General features: G+C 39.8%; 1 protein-coding gene and 1 non-coding gene across 2 annotated transcripts; one reads left to right on the forward strand and one right to left on the reverse strand.

Annotated features, from left to right (window-relative positions):
* Window positions 1-743: 743 nt before the first annotated feature.
* Window positions 744-15,487, forward strand: LOC120111403. The gene is made up of 14 exons (XM_039128455.1): window positions 744-771; window positions 853-1,028; window positions 1,120-1,196; window positions 1,296-1,419; window positions 1,949-2,056; window positions 2,164-2,389; window positions 2,980-3,065; window positions 6,499-6,711; window positions 6,838-7,783; window positions 7,961-8,446; window positions 8,894-9,152; window positions 9,723-9,777; window positions 10,157-10,726; window positions 15,419-15,487. The coding sequence occupies exons 1-14, from the start codon at window positions 744-746 to the stop codon at window positions 15,485-15,487; spliced, it is 3,423 nt and encodes a 1,140-aa protein (XP_038984383.1).
* LOC120111438 lies at window positions 6,332-6,440 on the reverse strand. Its single transcript, XR_005512624.1, has one exon. It is a non-coding gene; the product is annotated as a small nucleolar RNA R71 (small nucleolar RNA).
* Window positions 15,488-18,538: the final 3,051 nt, after the last annotated feature.

Below are 18,538 nucleotides of genomic sequence, written 5' to 3' on the forward strand. Positions count from 1 at the left end.
TCTGAATTTCAGTACCATGATACTCTTTTCCTTCCATCATCTACTACTTCACATGATGCTAGTTTCTCTTAAAACAATACCAAATCCATTGATGCAGTTGCTGTGCCACCCAATCCCACTGCTACAGCTATTGTGCCATAGAATTCTGATGTGCCACAGAATTTTGTTGATACAACTGCTGAAACATCTTTTTCTGAGACAAACCTCTCCATTCCTGCTTTACCACTTAGAAGTTCTTCTCGAGCTAGGCATCCTCCTACTTATCTTCAAAAGTATCATTGTAACTTAGCTTCAAATGCTTCGAACCCTCAATCAATCATTCAACAATTAGATCAGATGTTCTACACTGGTTACCCAGGTAAGAAGAAGAATCGAAGATTGTGGTGGGCAGTAATTAAGACGAAAGCTAGAGGTAGATTCTCTCCTAGTAGGGCAGAAGTAAATTTTCTTGATTTTTATCAAGAAGAGAACCACAGGATTCCTAACCCAATCTCGATGACAGATGAGCTTGATGATCCAGACATTTTGATTGGTGTTAATAGAGATGCAGAAGAAATTGATGCAGCAGAAATTGAGTTGACAGCTAACCAAATGGAAGATGACTTTGAGGATGAAGAAGAAGATTTTGAAGATGAACAAACCGAGGAAGAGGAGCATGAGGCTGAGGAAGATTAAAATACAACATACATATTTATGAATGCTAATATAACTAATTTTAGACTTATAAATATAATTGTGCAGACATGGAAAAGAGCAAAGGGAAAGCAGCAGGTCCACTGATTGCTCTTTACTTTGATTGAATTTGTTGACATTCATATTGGAAAATAACTATAACTTTTTATTGTTGTGCAGCTATGGCCAAGAGAAAAGAAAAACCAACAGATAATGGAAAAGCAGCTTTAGTACTGGCTGCTAATCAATCTCGGGCTACTACTCAAGTTCCTCCTCAACCTCTTAGGTTGCCTGAGCGTGTCGAGGAATGTCGCGATGATGATGACTACATCCCTGATGAGGACATGGATGAAGAGGTGGATATAGATTAATGGTGCAGTGCAAAATTATGAGGATGTAATGAATGAGGATCAGATGAATGATGAACTTGGGGCTGATCCAAGATAGAACAATGGCCGAGAGCCAATCCTTAAAGCCCCTATTGATACAAATGGAAAAGTGATTGTTAGGTGCACAAGAGGAATGTATGAAAATATCACCTTCTTCCATCACTAACTTGTTTATGTGTTTGTTGCATTTAAAGTATTTAGTTTATTTTCTAATGAATATTTTTTAAATTGCAGGTTTCTTGATTATGAGGTCAGCCACAAAGCTGTTGCTATCATGCGCCAATTTTTCAATGGTCCTTGGTTGTCATGGAGGGAAGTCCCTGCACATGCTAAAGTTGGAATATGGAACAAGTTTGAGGTGATGTAATTAATTTATAATTCTTATCATTAACTTTTGCCCTTATTACACTTGCCAATTAGTAAGTCTGATTGCTTGCGACCTATATATTATTAGGAGATACACACAATTCTTCCAGGTTAATTGCATCGTGTGCATCAAGTTTGGAACAAGCATTGTCAGTGACGATTGACAACCTCATTAGGAAGGGTCAAAAGCCAAAAGCTTCTGGAATCAAAAGGAGATTTAAATAGAGCCCGTGATAAACCCTCTAATTGGATCTCTAGAGAAAATTGGAATAAGCTAATTGACATTTGGATTTTTTCAGAATGGAAGAAGAAATCAGAAGCCAACAAAAAAAATAGAAACACCATGAAGAATGGTAGCATCTCTAAACACTATGGAGAATCAAGCGCATTTGTCAATCATGACAAATGACTGATACACATCTTTATTCAATTAGATTTCTATAATAATTTTCATATTATTGTTCAATCATCTCAAATCAGCCCATTATATGTTAATGATTTTTTTCTTTTCTCTTTTGTAGAAAATAAAGCTCGGTAGGGAGCCAACAATTGTTGAATCTTTTAATCGGACGCATAAGACAAAGCAAGGCATGGAAGGATATGTGGATAAGAGAAATGAAGCTGTCATAGTAAGTATAATTTTTTTTATAATTCATAAATATTATTGAGCTAGCTCATGTTTATCTCTTGTTTGATCCACCATAATGTTTTTCTCTTCTTTCAAATCAACTGGCAGGCAAAGTATTCGGCTGAATACTCCAAAAAATATGGTGATGCCTCCACCTCAGATGCTCCACCACATGATTCTGACTTGTGGTTTGATGCAACTGGTGTCCCAACTCATAGCCATGTCTATAGCTTTAGTCCCCTGAAGGATCTTACTGGAATTATTGGGCAATCATCACCCTCTTCCACCTTTACAAGTCAAGCTCTAGAGCTGTACATGCGTGAAGACCTTCTAGGTATTCTTGAGCACGAAAAGAAAAAATGGCAAGATGAGGTTCTTCAAAAGATGAGAGAAGAGATTGGCTTTGGACCAAGGCATGCAGATCAGGGAAGTAATTGTGATTCTGGTTCTGCTGATCATGCTTCATTATGATTGCTTTTGCTTTAGATGATAGGTGTTTGCATTCGTAGGAGGAATGAAATCTCTGTTGATCTCTATGACATACTTTTGGACTTTGATTTTGATGGATTTAGGCATGTTGATGCCTATTTTGAATGACATGTTAAATGACTTTTGCGTAATGTTAAATACCTTTGCTATTACTGATATTATTATTATTATTATTAGCCAATCAATGTACCAAATGTACCAGGTTATTGGAATGTGATTAGTGACCATATTTGGAAAATGAATTGTTTACCAAGTATTGTGACGAGCAGCCACAAACTTAGTGATAGGATTTTGGTTACTAAAAATTGATTTTGCTCAGTGAGTTGTGACAAATTAGTAACGGTAACCTTGTCACTAGGTCAGTGACAGGATTAATGATAAATTTAGTGACAAAATTTGTGACCATGTCTGTGACGACTAAATCTATCACTGCAGGTTGTGACAGATCAATGACCAAAATTGTGACCGAATTCTGTGACAAATCAGTGACCAAGTTATCTTCGTCACTAACTCAGGGACTCGTTAGTGACGAAAAATATGTAATTTCTTAAATATTTAATTTTTGGATTTGTAACGGCTTAGTGACGGCGGGTCTGTCACGACGTTTAGTGACGGGAATCGCTGCCGTCACCGAGAATTTAGTGACGTTGTAACCAATTCAATGACGGGAGCTCCGGTCACAAATACCGTATTAGTAACAGGAAACACGATATAGTGACAAAAATCTCCGTCACTATATGTGTGTTTTCTGGTATTGAGATTTTTGTGCAAAGCAAGATAAGCTCCATGATATTTCAAACTTTTTGGGCTATGCAAAGATTTCTTTGATGAGAGCACAAAAGTGCGTTATACACGTTGCTTAAATTAATTTTATTGCTAACAAATAATGATAAAAGGGTTGCATTAATTTTATATTTTATTTGGCACAGATTATCGTAAATCAGAGTTTAAATGTGCATTTGGTTGACTTCAAGCCTGATTACACTGGAATAGAATTGAACCTGGTCAAGCACACTTGCACCCGAGGGACACATGGCAGCCATCCGGAGGCAGCACAAGATGGATCCACTAAGGGTCTAATTTCATCATCCGGGAGGATCCAAAAGCCCGCAATGGATCTGCGATTTGATCTCCCGCAACCCTCATCCAGATCCCGCGATCAAGGCCCTCATCTTCCGCCCGTTTAAGGCACTTCCCAGCTTCCTCCTTCCGCTTGCGACCCCGTATCCCAGCGCCCGTGAAGCTTCCCAGCAGCCCTCCACCTCTTCCGTGACCTCCTCCCGCGATCACTCCCCAGCATCCGGACGTTTTCCATTTCCACGGTTGAAGCGCATCCCGACTTCATCCACGCCTCCCAGCAGCCCATGACCAGCTCCCGTGCACAATCCCAGCGGCCGTTCGGAAGAGATCACGCGCCTCCCAGTTTCCTCCTTCCAGCTCCGCATCAGTCCTCCCAAGCATCCGCCTCCTCCACAGCGGTTCACGATCATCTCCCGGACCTCCACAGCTCCCGCGAGCCCGCGATCACCGCCCGGCCGTCCGCCTCCGCCCGCAATCACCTCCACAGCTTCCTCCCGTCAATCCCGTGGCGACCTCCAACGTTCACGGATCTACCTCCCGAGATCCTGCACCCGCTTCCCCTCCACTCCATGCTCCAGCAATCTATAAGAAGGGGTGGAGGAAGAACAAGAGGGGGAGCTCTCATTCGGAAAAAAAAAACAGAGAGGAGCCGGGCTGCTGCAGTAGTAAGAAAAAGAGAAAAAAATAGAAAGAAACAGGGGATGCCCTGTTTCTGTTATTAAAAAAAAAAAAAAGAGTGAGAAAGAGAGAGGAAGATGGAGGGCTGATATCCTAGGTGATGGGTGAAGGGAGATCATTTGGTATACCAAATTCATGATGTAAATTTTAATCCTTTGCTTTATGCGATTTATCTTTTGATTATGCCATGATTCTTATATGTTGAAAATTCTTTTATGATTTATGCTTATTGATACATGTCTTCCTCGATTATTTGATTCATCGTTGACGTTATAAGGCACGTTGAATGCTTAACAAAAGAATTCATGTTATCAAGAACATACTCCATAATTAAATTTTCTGCTTATAATTCTTAAAAAAAAAACAAAAGAATCATAGAATTTATCGCATGAATTTGATATTATCAAAGGAGATTCTGGATCCCTGCACCATCTTAATCTATCCTAACTTTGATTCTCTACTTATTGATTTATTTTCTATTTGCAAAACATCATCTTAATCCACAAGTTTATTGTATTAATTAAATCTGAAATTACGCTAATAATCCATATTTCGTTTCCTGAGGAATCGACCTCGGACTCCCGAGTTATACTGCTTGTTCGATTCTCCTGCACTTGGGAGAACAGTTTTTCAAAAGCACCAAGTTTTTGGCGTCGTTGCCGGGGAACGGCTGAGTTATTAGTATAAATTTAGATTTAATTTTTACTTTAGTAGTTAGTATTTTTCTTTTGAAAAAAAAAAACTTTAAGAAAAGATCAAGGGTGATTATTTAATTAAAAAAAAGAGGGAAAACCTAAAATTTTAAATTTCAAATTTTAGAATTCAAATTTCAAATTTCAGACTTCAACTCATAAAATTTAAAAAAAAAGAAAGAAATAATTTGCTTGATCACCTATTCAATGAAATTTAATGTCATGCCATAAAATATTTAAAAAAAAAAAATCTCTTGATTGTTGCATATAGTGTAAGGCATCAACATAAAATATTCTAAGGGCTGAACCTATTTAAAAAGATAAGGTCGGGATTTCATCACTCGTCCTTAGCCCAAAAATCACCCCAGTGCATAAATGTCCCAAGCTTAACTAAAATCAACTAGACGTTGGCCCCTAAGGACATTCGAGCTCAATAGGACGAAGACCACCGAAAGTTGCACCAATTTCGCTCTGTGGCTTAGTTGATGTCTAGGTAAGCTTTGTCCCTATAAGGGAGACAGTTCATCTGTTCGAGGCAAGTGGGTTTTAAGTGGGACCTTTGCGAATGCATCGTGACCCCTCCACTTACCTGGGAGCTTACCTGGTCAACTAGGTTCATTAGACCGGATTGGAGGCTTAGGTGTCCTCTTCAAACCAGTTAGGAGCTGTCTAGAAATTTAAGAAAAACATTAGAAATTGAGGTGTAATGTTTTGTTGCATGATTGATTGAGAATAGATTTTTGAATTAAGGTGTCGTTTTAGGATATCTTTAGTTGGTACTTATATTTTTTTTAAAAAAAAGAGGGAAATATTTTGCATGCTAAAGTGGAATAGGGACGACACCGGTCGATTAAGTCGTACAACTTTAGATCATCCCTTAGGACATACCCCTGAAATTTCTTCGCAATATCTCACACCTTGTGAGATGGCTGATTTAAATGAAGATGCGGGGAGTCACCACAATCGAGAACGAGAACCCCATGTTATGACTCTAAGACAATACCTACAACCGGCTAGGACTAGTCAGCCTTCATGCATAATTTTTTCTGATAATGTAGGACATTTTGACATCAAACCAGGGATAATCCAATTGCTGCCCAAGTTTCATGGGTTAGAGTCCGAAAGTCCGTATCTTCATTTAAAGGATTTTGAAGAATTGAGCATTACATTTAGAGTGCCAAATGTCATCGAGGATGTCCTCAAGTTGACATTGTTTCCTTTCTCTCTAAAGGATAAGGCCAAAACATGGCTAAACTCTTTGCGACCTAGATCAATAAGAAATTGGCAAGATATGCAGAGAGAATTTTTAAAGAAGTTCTTCCCCACACAAAGGACCAACTTTTTGAAAAGACATATCAGCAATTTCCAACAAAAAGATAATGAAACATTTTATGAATGTTGGAAAAGATTTAAAGACCTTCTTCTCTCATGCCCTCATCACGGGTTCGAAACTTGGAGAACCATTAGCTTCTTTTATGAAGGTTTATCTCCACAGTTGAAACAGTTTGTAGAGACCATGTGCAATGGTAGATTCTTAGAAAAACAACCTGATGAGGCATGGGAGTATTTGGATTCCCTTGCTGAGACTGCCCAACTTTGGGATAACGGGGATAGAAACAACAAGTCTTTGCCTAAGCCTACTAGCTCTGTACAGGGAAGCCTTTACAACCTCAGAATTGAGGATGATCTTCACGCTAAAATGGCAGCCCTCACTAGGAAGGTAGAAGAAATTGAGCTTAGGAAGGTTGAGCCTGTCAAGACTATAGAGCTTAGAAACGAATGTTGTGGTATCTGCGATATGTCGGGTCATACTACTACAGATTGTCCCACCATACCGGCATTCAAAGAAGTCTTGCACGATCAAGCAAATGCTATGAACTCCTACCAAAAGCCTTATAACGATCCATACTCGAATACCTATAACCCTGGTTGGAAGAATCATCCAAACTTTAGGTGGAGAAATGATCATCCTCAACAGTCACACCATTCAGCTCCTTCACCTGCACATCCTACTTTTGCATCACCACCCTCTCAAAAGCCAAATATCGAGGATACCTTGCAATCCATACAAACTTTTCTACAAGGTCAAGCTAATATCAATGCTCAAAATACTCGAAATTTTGAAGACATAAGGAACCAATTGTCAATGTTGACTACCGTCCTAAGTACCCAAGAGAAGGGTAAGCTTCCAGCTCAACCCCAACCTAACCCACAAATGCACGGTAGTAATAATACGGCTCCTTCTAGTTCGCATACAGAGCATGCAAAGAGCATCATGACTTTGCGTAATGGGAAAGTCATTGATCAAACCGTCCAATTGAGACCGCAAGTCACTTCTAATTCTGATGCTCCCAAAGTCGATGAAAGGGATAAAGAAGAAGTTGAGGTCCCAACTTCTACTAAGAAAGTTGAATGTCCTTTTTCTCCACCTTTTCCACAACGGTTAAAGCCGTTGCAAAAGCTCGAACCTAATTCTGAAATTCTTGAGCTTTTTAAACAAGTAATGATCAACATACGTCTTCTTGATGCAATCAAACAAGTACCCTCATATGCCAAATTTTTGAAGAACTTGTGTACTGTCAAACGCCGATTAAATGTTAAGAAGAAGGCATTTTTAACTGAAAATGTGAGTGCTATATTGCAGCACAACATTCTTCCTAAATATAAAGATCCAGGTTGCCCAACCATCTCATGCATCATAGGCAACTTTAGGATAGAGCGAGCATTGTTAGATTTAGGGGCGAGTGTGAATTTGTTGCCATATTCTGTATATGAGCAACTTGGTTTAGGTGAGTTGAAGCCAACCTCCGTCACTTTGCAATTAGCTGACAGGTCAGTTAAAATTCCAAGGGGGATTATCGAGGATGTATTAGTCTAGGTAGATAAGTTCTACTTTTCTGTCGATTTTATTGTATTGGACACACATCCGGCTTCGAACTCACAGTCTCAGATTCCGGTCATTTTAGGACGTCCATTCCTTGCAACTTCTAATGCATTGATTAATTGTAGGAATGGCGTCATGAAGCTTTCTTTTGGTAACATGACCTTAGAATTGAACATTTTTAATGTGTGCAAACAACCCAATGATCCCGAAGAGAGTAAGGAGGTTGATTGGGTTGAAACCATCACAGAAGATTATTTGTTAGCTAAAGAAATTAACGACCCATTCAATGATAGCTTAATTGATTGGTGTCCTAATGGAACCAATGGTGATAATTTGTCAGTCACACCTATTGTGGATAATCTAGATATCAAGATGGTCAATGGGTGGAGACCAAAAGAAGGAGAATTTGAGAGATTGTCGCCTCGAGAGGTGAAAATAGAACCATCCCATGAGCAAGCACCCAAGCTCGAATTGAAACCCTTACCAAAGGAACTTAAGTATGCTTTTCTTGGACCCGAAGATACTTTTTCTGTAATCATCTCGTCTGGACTTGATCATACCCAAGAAAGAAAATTAATTGATGTTTTAAAGAATCATAAAGGAGCCTTAGGATGGTCTATTGCCGATTTGAAGGAAATTAGCCCCTTAATTTGCACGCACCAGATATATTTGGAGGACAATGCCAAAACCACAAGGCAAATGCAACGAAGGTTAAATCCTACAATGAGAGATGTGGTTAAGGCAGAAGTCCTCAAGTTGCTTGACGTGGGTATTATTTACCCAATTTCTGACAGCAAGTGGGTAAGCCCTACTCAAGTCGTTCCTAAGAAATCGGGTTTGACGGTAGTAGAAAATGAACAAGGTGAACTAGTTCCAACTCGTGTCCCGACGAGTTGGCGCATGTGTGTTGACTACCGAAAGCTGAATTTGGTCACACGAAAGGATCACTTTCCTCTACCCTTCCTAGACCAAGTGTTGGAGAGAGTTGCAGGGCATGATTTCTATTGTTTTCTCGATGGCTATTCGGGATATTATCAAATTGAAATTTCACCAGAAGATCAAGAGAAGACTACCTTCACTTGTCCTTTTGGCACATTTGCTTTCCGACGAATGCCATTCGGGTTGTGTAATGCACCTGCAACATTCCAAAGATGCATGCTCAGCATCTTTGAAGACATGAACGAGAAATTTTTGGAAGTGTTCATGGACGACTTCTCCGTTTTTGGCGACACATTTGATGATTGCCTGTCACATTTACAAGCTGTCTTAGCTCGATGTATGGAAAAGAATTTGATACTGAATTGGGAGAAATGCCACTTGATGGTGCCAAAGGGAATTGTCTTAAGACATATTGTTTCATCGAAGGGCATGGAAGTAGATAGAGCTAAGACTGATTTAATTGCTAAGCTACCTGCACCCAAGACGGTTAGAGATGTTAGATCATTCTTGGGTCACGCCGGATTTTATAGGAGGTTCATCAAGGACTTTAGTGTCATAGCTCGACCATTATGTAACCTCCTATCCCTTGATACACCGTTCAATTGGACTGAAACCTGTCAGGAGGCATTCGAAAAGTTGAAGCTATGCTTAGCACTGCACCCATCGTGCGACCACCCGATTGGTCATTACCTTTTGAGATTATGTGCGACGCTAGCGACTATGCAATAGGAGCTGTCCTAGGACAACGCAAGGATAATAAGCCATATGTCATTTACTATGCAAGCAAAAACCTTAAACGATGCTCAAATGAATTACACCACCACCGAGAAGAAATTGCTTGCAGTAGTATTTGCCTTAGATAAATTTCGCTCTTATATCCTTGGTGCTCCTATTGTTATCTTCACGGACCATGCGGCACTAAAATATTTGTTGGATAAGAAAAAGGCCAAATCACGCTTAATACGATGGATACTTCTACTCCAAGAATTTGACATCACTATTAAAGATAAAAAAAGGAGTAGAGAATGTGGCTGCTGACCATTTATCACGATTAGTTTTTCATGATTCAGTGCCACAGTTTTCCATCAAGGACTCATTCCCTGAAGAGCAGTTGTTTGCACTTTCTAGTATACCATGGTATGCAGATATTGTAAATTTTCTTGTTACAAGCCGGATGCCGGAGCATTGGGGGTCGACAGATAGAAAAATTTTCTTGCGCGAAGTAAAGAATTATTACTATGACGAACCCTATTTGTTTAAATATTGCAATGATCAAATCTTTAGACGATGCATACCGGATCGTGATATACAAAGCGTACTTTCTTTCTGCCACACTGATGCTTGCGGTGGACACTTTGCCTCTAAGAAAACTGTTGCAAAAGTTTTGCAATGTGGTTTCTATTGGCCCACTATGTTCAAAGATGCCCACGAGTTCTGCAGGACATGTGATCCATGTCAACGTATTGGAAGTCTAACTCGTAGGCAAATGATGCCTCTTCAACCCTTTACTATTATCGAAATTTTCGATTGTTGGGGCATCGATTTTATGGGCCCATTCCCACCATCTTTTGGATATGAGTACATTTTAGTCGGTGTCGAATATGTGTCCAAATGGGTAGAAGCTGTTGCTTGTAAGACCAATGATCACAAACCCGTTCTGAAGTTTTTAAAAGAAAATATTTTTTCACAATTTGGGATGCCTAAAATCATAATTAGTGACGGTGGAAAACACTTTTGTAATAAGCCTTTCGAAACCTTATTGAAAAAATATGGTGTCACCCATAGAATTGCTACCCCATATCATCCGCAAACCAGTGGCCAGGTAAAGTTAGCCAATCGAGAGATCAAGCGTATTTTAGAGAAAACGGTGAACCCATCACGAAAGGATTGGTCCTTGAAACTATCAGATGCATTATGGGCTTACCGTACTGCATACAAAACCATTCTTGGCATGTCTTCCTACCGGCTAGTCTACGGAAAAGCGTGTCATTTGCCCGTAGAAATAGAACATAAATCGTATTGGGCAATTAGAAAATTGAATTTTGATTTACAAGATGCCGGTCTAGCTAGAAAATTGCAATTAAACGAGCTTAACGAGATTCGCAGAGATGCTTATGATAATGCTAAGATTTGTAAAGAACGAATGAAGATCTTACATGATAAATCAATTTTGAAAAAAACTTTTGAACCTTTGCAAAAAGTACTTTTATACGACTCCCGCTTACATCTGTTTCCTGGTAAGTTACGATCAAGGTGGACAGGTCCTTTCATTGTAAAAACTGTTTTTTCACATGGGGCGATAGAGATTGAGAATCCACGGGATGGTAGAATTTTTAAGATAAATGGACACAGGTTAAAACCTTTTCTTAAGAATTTTTCAGATGAAGAGGACTCCTTTTTCTTAGGGGAGCCTTCTTATGACTAAAGCATGATGGCAAAGGTATGTATATATTATTTAGAATTAAATTTTTTTTTATTTCTATTTTTCTTCTTATTTTGTAGGTCTTATTTTCTAGATATCAACAGCTCAAGGTATTCCTCTTCTCTCCAATATTATTTTCTCTACTGTCTCTCATATATAGTTTTCTTAATCTATTACATTGAGGACAATGCAATGTCTAAGTTGGGGGGAGGAAAATATTTTGCAAAAAAAAAAAAAAATGCTTTTGCATTTAATTTATTCTTTTACTTTCTTTTCTAAGCAAATGCACATGTATGTTCATATTGAGTTTGTGCAACTATTACGGCAAGGAACACATGCATATTATGATTGATCAGAGACCTATTATTAGATCCCCGCACATGTACTTAATGATTATAGGAAGGCTTCAGGAGTTCATATTTGTTTAATGCATTTTTATTAAGCCGTATCTGTAAAAGAAGTACGAGTATCCTTGTCCGTACTATAAGGTTCATGATTTGGTTTTCACATAAAGATAGAGGTTGAATACCCTGGCTAGATCACCTAAGTGCCTTATGTTCCGACCTTGGTTGACCTATAGTCACGATGCAGTCACGTTATATGGTTCAGTTTACCTCCTCTTTTTATCGCAAAAAAAAAAAAAAAGATGACAAGCCTGACCTCGTGGCGTAGTCTGGTTCGAGTAATTAAGCCCGAGGGGTGTTTCACCTAATGCCTTGAGCCAACTGGATCAGGAGTCATTGGCCGAAAACTCGTTACATGGATCTTACTAGAGCCTAAGGGGGTTGGACTATTGTAATCGTCATATTTGTTTAAAAATAAAAATAAGCATGAATAAGGTTGGTTGGACTGAACCCAGTGACATGTGGTAATGGTTGGTTTGACTCCATTAACTTAGAACTCTGTGTAGTTTGGATATTTAGTTGGGATTGATAGCTCCTTCTTTTTATGCGAACCATTCTTGACAATTTTAGACAACATGAGATATTCCGAAAATTTAATGGATCAGGCCCTAATAAACTGTAGTAAACACTTGTGAACTTGAGTAGTACACCTAAAATTCAAGCGGTACCATGTTGTGGTGGAGGTATTAGTACTCTGAGAAAGTCATATTATTTTATGCACACTACACTTTCATATTTCCCCTTGCTTTGATAGTTGCCATGCTTGAAAATATATATTAATTACATGGGTATTAGCTTAGAATTTAGGACCGCATGTCATATCATTCATGATGTTTGTGGGTAACATCCCTGAAAACCCTCACGAGACAACACTCGTCCACTAGGGTAACCTAGGGGTTTAACGGCTTATTGCACATGCTAAGTGCAATCGTGATGCCCTACGAAAGTGGGTACGTATCTTAGTTTTGTGTCTTTAGCTTCAATAAAAAGTCATAGGTTAGACCACATCTTTTGTGTTCTCATTATTGTTTGCTCGTTAATTACTAGAGACTAGCAATAAGCTAGTTGGGGGGTATGATGAGAGCACAAAAGTGCGTTATACACGTTGCTTAAATTAATTTTATTGCTAACAAATAATGATAAAAGGGCTGCATTAATTTTATATTTTATTTGGCACAGATTATCGTAAATCAGAGTTTAAATGTGCATTTGGTTGACTTCAAGCCTGATTACACTGGAATAGAATTGAACCTGGTCAAGCACACTTGCACCCGAGGGACACATGGCAGCCATCCGGAGGCAGCACAAGATGGATCCACTAAGAGTCTAATTTCATCATCCGGGAGGATCCAAAAGCCCGCAATGGATCTGTGATTTGATCTCCCGCAACCCTCATCCAGATCCCGCGATCAAGGCCCTCATCTTCCGCCCGTTTAAGGCGCTTCCCAGCTTCCTCCTTCCGCTTGCGACCCCGTATCCCAGCGCCCGTGAAGCTTCCCAGCAGCCCTCCACCTCTTTCGTGACCTCCTCCCGCGATCACTCCCCAGCATCCGGACGTTTTCCATTTCCACGGTTGAAGCGCATCCCGACTTCATCCATGCCTCCCAGCAGCCCGTGACCAGCTCCCGTGCACAATCCCAGCGGCCGTCCGGAAGAGATCACGCGCCTCCCAGCTTCCTCCTTCCAGCTCCGCATCAGTCCTCCCAAGCATCCGCCTCCTCCACAGCGGTTCACGATCATCTCCCGGACGTCCACAGCTCCCGCGAGCCCGCGATCACCGCCCGGCCGTCCGCCTCCGCCCGCAATCACCTCCACAGCTTCCTCCCGTCAATCCCGTGGCGACCTCCAACGTTCACGGATCTACCTCCCGAGATCCTGCACCCGCTTCCCCTCCACTCCATGCTCCGGCAATCTATAAGAAGGGGTGGAGGAAGAACAAGAGGGGGAGCTCTCATTTGGAAAAAAAAAAAAACAGAGAGGAGCCGGGCTGCTGCAGTAGTAAGAAAAAGAGAAAAAAATAGAAAGAAACAGGGGATGCCCTGTTTCTGTTATTAAAAAAAAAAAAAAAGAGTGAGAAAGAGAGAGGAAGATGGAGGGCTGATATCCTAGGTGATGGGTGAAGGGAGATCATTTGGTATACCAAATTCATGATGTAAATTCTAATCCTTTGCTTTATACGATTTATCTTTTGATTATGCCATGATTCTTATATGTTGAAAATTCTTTTATGATTTATGCTTATTGATACATGTCTTCCTCGATTATTTGATTCATCGTTGACGTTATAAGGCACGTTGAATGCTTAACAAAAGAATTCATGTTATCAAGAACATACTCCATAATTAAATTTTCTGCTTATAATTCTTAAAAAAAAAAAAACAAAAGAATCATAGAATTTATCGCATGAATTTGATATTATCAAAGGAGATTCTGGATCCCTGCACCATCTTAATCTATCCTAACTTCGATTCTCTACTTATTGATTTATTTTCTATTTGCAAAACATCATCTTAATCCACAAGTTTATTGTATTAATTAAATCTGAAATTACGCTAATAATCCATATTTCGTTCCCTGAGGAATCGACCTCGGACTCCCGAGTTATACTGCTTGTGCGATTCTCCTGCACTTGGGAGAACAGTTTTTCAAAAGCACCATTCTCCATCTCACCGAGTCTTTGCCTTATCTATCTCATATTTCACTGAGCCAAAGACCTATGCTGAAGCAGCCAAATTACCTGAATGGTATGCTGCCATGAATGCTGAAATCAAAGCCCTTGTTGGTAATAACACATGGACCATTACCACACTGCTGAAACAAAAACAAGCAGTAGACTGTAAGTGGATTTACAAGCAGAAATTTAAATCAGATGGAGCTGAAGAAAGCAAGAAAGCAAGACTTGTTGCTAAGGGGTATACACAACAAGCTGGGTTGGATTATCATGATACTTTTTTTCTAGTTGTAAAATTAGTGACAATTAAGACTCCTTAAAATAGTTGGTTCTCATATCAACTTGATGTAAATAATGCATTTTTACATGGTGATTTACATGAGGAAGTCTATATGACACAACCAATGAGATACAGGGGGAGAAAGGGGAAAGGTTAGTATGCCGCTTAAATAAATCCATCCATGGTTTGAAGAAGACTTCAAGACAATGGTTTGAAAAGTTGTCATCTTTCATTATTTCTCATGATTTCATTCAATCTAATGCTGATTACACTCTGTTCACAAGGAAAAATGGTTGCTCTTACACAGCTATATTAGTATAAGAAAATGGTTGATGATATAATCATTGCTAGTAATGACATATCTTACATCAATCAATTCAAGAAAACTCTAGATCTGCAATTTAAACTTAAGGATCTAAGAGTTCTCTAGTATTTTCTTAGTCTTGAAGTGGCTAGAAGCTCCAAAAGAATCTCTATTTCTCAATGAAAATATGCTTTAGAGGTATTGAATAATGTTGGATATCTTGGTGCAAAAGCTGCAAAATGTCCAATGGCACAAAATTTGTAACTTAGCAAATATGAAGGAGATCCCATTCCTGATCCTTCAATCTACAGAAGGCTTGTAGGGAGATTACTTTATCTTACTATAACAAGACCTGATCTGACTTATTGTGCACAAGTCTTAAGTTTGTTTCTAGACTCTCCCAAGCAACCACATCTTGATGCAGTTTTTCATGTCTTAAGATATCTAAAGGGCACACCAGTGCAAGGCTTGTTTTTTCCTTCAAATTTTGAGCTACACTTGTAAGCATTTTGTGATGCAGATTGGAGAGCTTGTTCTAACACTTGACGATCTGTCACAGGCTTTTGCATCTGATGCAAAAATAAAATAGTTCTCCCAAGTGCAGGAGAATCGTACAAGTAGTAAATTCTCGGAAGTCCGAGGTCGAATCTTCAAGGAACGAAATGTATATGAGATTATTTAATATAATTTTAGATTAATTAATTTAATAAATTTGTGGATTAAAATTATGTTTTGATTTTCAGAAATTAAAATCGGAGAACAATATAGCAATAAACAAAGTTTAATAAAATAAAGATGGTAGGGATCTGGAATCTCCCTTGACGATATTGCATCCAAGAAATAAACTCTATGGTTCTTGATTAAAAATGAATGGTAGGATAGATCTAATCATGGTATATGTTTCATGAACATATGAACTCAATTTTTAAGCATTCGTCGTGCTTTCTACGTCTACGACGAATCAAATACTAAAGCAATCCATATATCAATAATCATAATCTATTAAAGAGCTATCTACGAAATAACTATGCATGGATCAAAAACATATCAGTAAATATAATTCATTCAAGGCAAAAGTTTAGAGTTTACTTCAAAGAGTAATACATCAAAGGTTCCTCCATCTCCCTCCCTAAGAAATCAGCCCTCCATAATCATAAAAGAAAACTCCCTTTTTTTCTTTTCTTTTTTTTTCTATTCTTTTTTTTCTATTCTTTTTGGAAACAGAGCATGCTCTGTTTCCCTTTCTTCTTTCTTTTCTTTGAATAACAGGACTCTCCTCTGTTTCTTCTTTGAATGGGGACTGCCTTGTTTCATCGAATGAGGATAGAATAAATAATCGCCAACTTCCCAGCCGAGAGGGATATCAAGCTCGCCTTCGATCCACTCCTCGCACGCGATGGAGATCAACGGATGGATGCTAATCCGGAAGAAAAGGATGGACGCGGACGATGCCTCGCTGATGCTGAAATCACGGGATGCCGGGATCTTCGGACGCGGATGTGGTTGGACGTGGCTGTGGCGGATGGGTGCGAGGAGGATCGTTAGGAAGCACGGACGCTGGGAGAAGCTGGGATTTCGGTTGCTGTGAAGCTTGGGATGCGAACGGATGAACTTAGATGCGAAAGAAGCGGACGGAAGCTGGATCTTTGCTGGGATGAGGTGTGCGCTTGTGAGGAGGATGAACCGTGGACGGCTGCGGGATGATCACACGCGCTGGGATGTTAGGGGATCTGATGCACGAGATCATCACGGACGGTTGGCTTGCAGACGCGGCAAAGATCCGTCGCTGGGAGGTGGAACGTGGTCGGATGGAGTTTGCACGCGGACGCGATTGAAGCGGACGGCTGGCTTGCAGACGCGGCAAGGATCCGACGCTGGGAGGTTACACGGACACGGGATGAGGGATTGCAGGAGAATCAGACTCGGATGGGAGCTGGTAGCAGGGCTTGGAACGCGGGGGAATCGCCACGAGATGCGGAAGGGAAGATCTGGACTCTGTTGTGAACTGGGATGCGGGAGATGCACTGGATGGTTGCGGACGCTGGCGAGATCTGATCGCGAACGGAAGGAGGTTTGGAGCTGGGATGCGTGGACTGCGAGGAAGACGGAAGAGCTGGGACGCGTGCGCTGAGATCACGGACGCGGGATGTCTGGGAGAGGCTGGATCGCGGTGGATCTGGGGCGTGAATGTGGCATGCAGGGAAGCTTCACAGAAGCCGGGATCTTCGGCAAAGGAGGAAGGCTGATCGCAGGAGGCAGCTGAGATCCTCTGTGAATGTGGAAGCTTGGGGCTTGAACACTTGGGATCTGATCACACGCGAAGATGCTATGAATTCGGAAACTGGCTGCAGAATTAGATTCGGATGCACTGGATGTGAACGTGGAAATGCTCGGGATGCATTGTGGATGGCTGAATCTGGGCTCTGTTCTGCAGTTAGGAAGATGCATTCTTTTAAGATGAATTTATATAAAATAATGATAAAAATTATAATAAGTGCTAAGGATAAAATATTTAATCATGCAAATGTTAACACCTATTATTTATCATTATTTTGCTAGCATTAAGCTAAGTTAATGGGTATTTAGATCGCACTTTTGTGCTCTCATCACACCCCCCAACTAGCTTATTGCTAGTCTCTAGCAATTTCAGAGTAAACAATAACATGAGAGTACAAAAAGTGTTGGTTGATCCTTTGATATTTTATTAGAACTAATTGCATAAAATTAAGATAAATACTCACTTTTGTAGGAATCACGATTGCACTTAGCATGTGCAACAAGCCGTTAAACCCCTAGGTTACCCTAGTGGACGAGTGTTGTCTCGTGAGGGTTTTCAGGGATGTTACCCACAAACATCATGAATGATATGACATGAGATTCTAATAGAAATATGAAATAAATCTTAAGCTAATACACATGTAATTAATTGATATATATTTTCAAGCATGGCAAATATCAAAGCAAGGAAATATAAAAGTGTAGTGTGCATCAAATCGCATGACTTTCTCAGAGTACTAATACCTCCACCACAACAGGGCACCGCCTGAGTTTTAGGTGCACTACTCAAGTTTACAAGTATTTTCTACAATTTGTTAGAACCTGATCCATCAAATTTTCAGAATATCACATGTTGTCTAAATTTGTCAAGAATGGTTCGCATATAAAGAAAGAGCTATCAATCCCAACTAAACAACCTGGGTACACAGAGGTCCAATACAATGGAGTCAAACCAGCCATTACCACATATCACTGGGTTCAGCCTGACCAACTCATTCATGCTTATTTTTATTTTATTTTTTTTTCAACACATATGACGACTATAGCTGTCCAACCCCATTAGGCTCTAGTAAGGTCTATGTAGCGAGCTTTCAGTCAATGACCCCCGATCCAGTTGGCTCAAGACATTAGGTGAAACACCCCTCGGACTTAATTATTCGAACCAAACCACGCCACGAGGCCAGACTTGTCATCATAAGTATATTTTTTATTTTATTTTATTTTATTTTTTTTGAATAATAATTATGCAAGAAAAAAAATGGTAGACTGAACCATATAAATATTTTTATTATATATGTGACTGCATCGTGACTATAGGTCAACCAAAGTCGGATCATAAGGCACCTAAGTAATCTAGTCGGGA

The sequence above is a fragment of the Phoenix dactylifera genome, chromosome 7, assembly GCF_009389715.1.
Source record: "Phoenix dactylifera cultivar Barhee BC4 chromosome 7, palm_55x_up_171113_PBpolish2nd_filt_p, whole genome shotgun sequence".
NCBI classification, from domain to species: domain Eukaryota; kingdom Viridiplantae; phylum Streptophyta; class Magnoliopsida; order Arecales; family Arecaceae; genus Phoenix; species Phoenix dactylifera.